Raw genomic sequence first — 5,740 nt, 5'->3', positions numbered from 1 at the left:
CAACTCGCATTTTGTAACTCGCAACTCGCATATTTTAACTCGCAACTCGCATTTTGTAACTCGCAACTCGCATTTTGTAACTCGCAACTTGCATTTTGTAACTCGCAACTCGCATTTTGTAACTCGCATTTTGTAACTCGCAACTCGTACTGAAGTAACACTCTAATCAGAGTGTAACTGAACATTAACCCTCTAAATGAAGACCGAAGCTAAAATTGGTCTCTAAAATAGAACATGGGACAACCATTTATTTACTGTATTTCAAATAAACTTTTGTTTGCTTTTTAATTTTTTTACCTACTGTTTAAAACACATTGAAAAAATCTAGCATTTACACTTTATTGCCTTTAGGTTTATGTATGTATCAACCATCCTTTACATTTTAAAAGAAAGGCGTTTTTTCTATTGTATTGCAACTTCCCACTCCAATGAGTTTCTGATTCACATCCAGTGGCCAAAAAATTTCTTTTTAAAACATACCTTTTAAAAAAAAAGTGCATAAAATTTAAAACGATAATACACAGGAATAGTGGTGGGCTTTATAGGGTCAAAAAGGGGTGATATTTCAAATACCAAATGTGCAGGTCTAATATGAATGGATTTATTGTCCTGAGCATAAATCAGTTGACAAATCGGGCAATTATGCGGGCAAAAAACAGAAGGGGGCAGGGGAAAAATTTAATTATAGTGGACACATTTTTAATTTTGTGTTTTTAGGCATTAAGGTAAGCGTACAAGATACAGACTCTGCGGGAAAATAGGTACAGTTCCATTGTTCTGCACACACAGTGGCTAATAACACCCAGATTAGCTAAGATTTGTTGTAGAATTTAAACACTCTACAACAAGTTATTAAATCCTGGAATCGCAGCGAGCTAGCTGTCGTAATTGTACAGTATTCAGTAATCATCACACAATAAATACAATTTTCTAATTATTTTATTGAGTGGATAGTCTGTAGATAAGCAAATGCCTCTGAAATTATTATTATGCTCATCATCATTTTGATGTCAACTATATATATGGCAAAATATTAAAAAACTACTATGCTGAGGGAACTTTATGAATTTAATTACGGTACATCTTTAATTAAAATTTCTACACCTCGTTGTTAGAACTGCATTTGTTGCGATTTCCTCAATTTGGGTTTGGGTTACTTTGTGAGCAAAATATCAACCAGCTCTTCTTCATCATCCACACTTCCTCATATATTGAGCACCAAAGGGGTCAAGCATAAAAAAGTAGGCCATGCCTTGAGTTTTTCTGAAAACATTACAAATACAACTTTAATCTACTACTCGACTACGTCTGGTAACGCGTTAGTCCCGCACTTTAGAAACTGCACTGGCTTCTAATCACTTAGCGAATTGAGTTAATTTTTTTTTCCTAAATCTTACTTTTTCGTTTCAACCATTTCTATATAAGTGCACAACCATATTGACCATTGTGCATTGGCCATGTTTTCAAATCACTCCGTCATCTTTCGCTTTTTTTGCGTCAAAATGTTGTATCTGAATTCTTGAAACGTTCGGAAAAGTTCTTGGATCACTGCTTCAGTCAACTGATTACATCCTACAAATGCCAAATGGCGAGTTTTCGGTTGAAACCAGACTGATTGTTTGCAATTTACAACGTTGACAGTATGCTAACTGCTTATGTAATTCGTCAACTCCCATACGGAGTCAAGTCCCATCATTTTGATGGCCCCATCATTTTCCCGGAGACTTCATACGGCTTTGTTTAACTTGGAGCGTATAACTGAGAGCGTATACTTCACATTATAAATAAATAAATAAATATTGTTAAGCATAAAGTTTTTAATTATCTGTCTAAAGAAAACAAGACGCGGGCCAGCAGGGTGAAGAGGCAGGACCCCGACAATTAATCAATTTGAGACTTATTATTAGATTTGAGAATTACATAATCAGTATACATTATATACGCTTATACTAGCCTTAAAAGAGTGCGGTGATGTTTATGTATTCATGAATGTAATTCATAGATTGTTCGGCCAAAAACCTCCACTGTTGAAAATCAAGTAAAACCAGTAAACCAGTAATAAACTAGCTATGGGCAGTAAAATATATAGGTTTCTTTGAAATATAAGAAATGTTTGCCACCACCCTACCCTCACCCCGTGACCTTCTATCCCTCCCATATCAAACAGTGAGTCTCTTTTTTTCTATTTATTTCAATTGTTTCTTTTGAGAATATATAGACATGTTCTCTAGTTTCAAAGAAGTATATGAATGAGAGATTACTTCGGCCAATGAAATCGACAAGATAAAAAGTATTTATCACTTTATGGTATTGGTAAACTCTAACTTTATCCCGACTAGTGGATAGGAATAAATACAGATGACCATTCGTTATCTCCAGATCCACCATGGTCCACTCATCCACCAAAATATCTATGTCTACAGGTGATGTCAAACTAAACTCTCCGCTGGTTTGAACGTTTACTTTCAAAAGCACAAGTGCTGAATTGGCGTGCGAAGTTGTGGTTGCATTTGTGGCTGCGAGGAACAGCTCTGATTGGAATAAGGTCAGTTGTGGCTTGATATTCCTGACGTTACACGAGATAAAGTTCTCGTTTTGGTTTGGATGCGCATTAACGTATCCATCCCTCCAGATCCAAAATGTCAATTGCCGACTAAATACTAAAAGTAGAAAACGTGTTTCTTTTCCATCAACATCTGTAAAAACTTCTGAAGATCCGTACTTGTACCTTTGGTTGTAGAACGCTTGAATATCATTAATCTTTCCCTGCTTTGACGTGTTCATTGTGCAATCATCTCCGACGTCTAAAAGGTACACAGTCTGTTCCGTAAACACAAGAAGTTCCTTCTCTATTGCGATTACACCAATTGCATCTGAAGGCACGGAACTGTTTGACACAAAAGAAAGATCAGTTCCATTCAAGCGCATGATAATGCTGGGAGTTTCAGATTCTGTGTTATAGCTGCCAGTTACAAATACACACTGAAACTCCTTCTGTTGAACTACTTCAAGTTGTCTATGAGCTTGGTATGGTATGGTTACACTTAATTTCTCTATCATGTCTCCATTAAACTCATGTACCATTAGTAAGTCTGAAAAGAATTATGTATAAATACAATAATACAGGAGTATTATCATGACTGTAAGTTGCTTTATACTTTGTAGACTTCCTTCATTACTTAAAATTAGCATTTTACGAATTATACGCCTAGGCCTATGTAAATTTAGCGGATATTTTCATCAATAAAGATTGACACCCCACCACACGGCAGCAATTTCGGCTTATTAGTAGACTACGGACTAATATTGCCAGCTAAACAAGCAGTAAGGGAAGGCTGTTTGGCTCAGGGGTTTCCATTCTGGTTGTTGAAATTGTGGTCAGGAGTTCAAACCACACGCTGTCCGGCCAGCCATGCTTGGATACCCCAATTTGCATTGTTGACAAGCTGTCAAGTGGCTCAGGATATTATGTTTCAGCCCTATGTGCAAGCTTGCGAAACCTCACTATTATTATTTTTTACAACGATATTTTCTATGGTAGTACTAATTTCCACACTTACTGTTTCCAGTGTTGTTCGAAACAACACTAAAAATGAGATGTTTGTTGTTTCCACTAAGAATAGCGATGTCCACTCCGGCTTTGCAGATGCTAATTTGTTGCTTGATGATGAAGTTACTCCAAACTGGTTCTGTGAAAGATATGTGTCAATAATGTGTCAATCAAAAGAAAAAAATACCAGTACGGCTCTTATATTACAAAAGAAAGATACAGTATACTTTATTTAAACATAGGTTTTCTGTTTGTTATCTCTTTTACAACAAAAATATTGTGTTTACATATTTTAAAAAAGGAAGAAAGGAAGGCTCATCAATGGTTAAGATATTTTCGTTAGACACTCGAGGTTCTCCTGATTGTAAGCTGTAAGCGCTGATTTTAAGCTGTAAGCCTAATAATTATTTAAGGTCAAGACGAACATACAGCACATTAAATATAACTGATCTTGAATTTTCGATGTGTCAGTTTCATAATGACAGTGTATGCTACCTCTGTATACTACTAACTGCTCCTGATATTGATTCAATAATATTGTGCAATAACCATTTTATTTATTGTTATTGTAAGGAAATTTCCTCTTTCTGTTGATAGCCCTGAGGGATGATACAGATTAGAAAGAATAGCTAAATTACCGTAGCTCATTGGCCTAACGTTCTGATTGGATAATTTGGAATTGGTTATAAGACTCGGGAGTCGACCGTGACAGACATCAGAGAAAAGAGTACTGTATTATACTGTACTGTACTCAAAGAAAGATAGTTTACAGAGCACGATCGACTTTATTCACTGTATCTTCTCTAAGCTGTGATATTCGCAGGCATATTTTCATTATTCTGTGATCATCCCTAGTTAGTATTCTTAAATTAGGCCTACAAAGAAATAATAGCCAAAAAGAAGGTACCGGCCGGTAGTTCATCCCGTGTATTGTACTGCAATTTATCGTTACTTAGATGAGAATATATTAGGAAATATAGTAGTGTCAGCCACAAACACACATACACTGAGATACTGAGTATTTATTCGAGTCATTGGAACATAAGCCAGATCCCTAGGCCCAGTGGCTTTCCCCCCACCCCCTCCCACAAATTTCAGATATTAGCTATGATGATGATCACTAAAATCGTGATAAACATGTTAACGATGGTTAGATGAAATGGTAAAGCATTTAATAATAAAGATGATGGGGATGATATAAAATGGCATTAATGCAATGACAATGATAATTGTTAAGATAAAAATAACGATAAATAGAATTGTTTTGCTGACCAGGCCAGAAACTTTAGGCCTATTATACAATAAAATAATGAAAAACGGTGCCAATTTACCGATGTATTCTTTCGGATTGGTACAACACGTTTCCCTGAACCGTTCTGTGGTTTTAGGACTGTCATCCACACCCAAAACAAAAAAGTTATATATTTAAAGCTGCAGTTATTTACTATGTTGGCCCTATTTCTTTCAATGATTACTACTTTATATATAACATCGTATTTCCATTAAGTTATTGACATGGAACTGGCTGTTGAATGTTTTTTTTTAATGGCAAGAGACAATAGACCTTGTAGAAGCAAAATTGCATGTCCCTAAAAGGATTGAAATGAAAATTGATATGCACAAAATTACTTGCTTCCATAAGAAAATAATAATTAAAAAAAACATATGGAAAATATTAATTAAAAAAATAACCTGTACTGTACATAATAACTTATACATCTTACCCGTGAAACGTGACGTCTTGGTTCACCGGCATTGTTGGACGCTGTTACCGTTGCTAAGAATAGGCCTAACGTGGCGATTCCCAGCGAGCATAGAGGCCTAGGCCTAATTTTAAAGAACAGTCCTAATTTATATAGATACATTGCAAACAAGTAGGCCTAAAACATCTTAAATGAATATAATTTTGTTTCGAATTAACTTATATTTATAAAGTAGGATATTACAGATAAAGCATTTCGAAAATAAAGAATCAGGGCCTAGATAACGTCATTTATTTTGATGCGGATTGGCTAAATTTGTTTACATGAATGTGATGTCAGCAACAATTATCCCATTTAAAAATAAATATCCTTACAGCCCTTTGCAATACTTGAATTACTATTATTTGTTTGTTTATTTTAAAGCGCTGCTTAATTTAACCTCCTATAAGCTTTCCATAGTATCTTTTTATATATTCTATAAGATTAT

The 5,740-nt window shown here is 35.1% G+C and overlaps 1 protein-coding gene across 1 annotated transcript; it reads right to left on the bottom strand.

The window, feature by feature from the left end:
• Positions 1-2,141: 2,141 nt before the first annotated feature.
• Positions 2,142-5,306, bottom strand: LOC117102624. Its single transcript, XM_033243006.1, has 4 exons — positions 5,275-5,306; positions 4,882-4,940; positions 3,561-3,689; positions 2,142-3,092 (listed from the first exon to the last, which is right to left on the bottom strand). Exons 1-4 carry the CDS (start codon positions 5,304-5,306, stop codon positions 2,146-2,148), a joined length of 1,167 nt encoding a protein of 388 aa, XP_033098897.1. The 3' UTR covers positions 2,142-2,145.
• Between the last annotated feature and the right edge of the window lie 434 nt (positions 5,307-5,740).

Source organism: Anneissia japonica, unplaced genomic scaffold (genome assembly GCF_011630105.1).
Source record: "Anneissia japonica isolate Jap-2015-1 unplaced genomic scaffold, ASM1163010v1 scaffold1489_len2284818_cov182, whole genome shotgun sequence".
In the NCBI taxonomy this organism is placed as follows: domain Eukaryota; kingdom Metazoa; phylum Echinodermata; class Crinoidea; order Comatulida; family Comatulidae; genus Anneissia; species Anneissia japonica.
Note: the sequence above shows the minus strand (reverse complement) of the source record. Positions and strands in the feature narration are given on the sequence as shown.

Bases quoted from the DNA above. Each gene is read 5' to 3' on its own strand.
- LOC117102624 (XM_033243006.1), bottom strand. From the start codon at position 5,306: ATGCCGGTGAACCAAGACGTCACGTTTCACGG. The intron at 3,690-4,881 runs GTAAATTGGCAC...TATCTTTCACAG, and splicing joins CAATCCGAAAGAATACATCG to AACCAGTTTGGAGTAACTTC. The intron at 3,093-3,560 runs GTAAGTGTGGAA...AATTCTTTTCAG, and splicing joins TTCGAACAACACTGGAAACA to ACTTACTAATGGTACATGAG.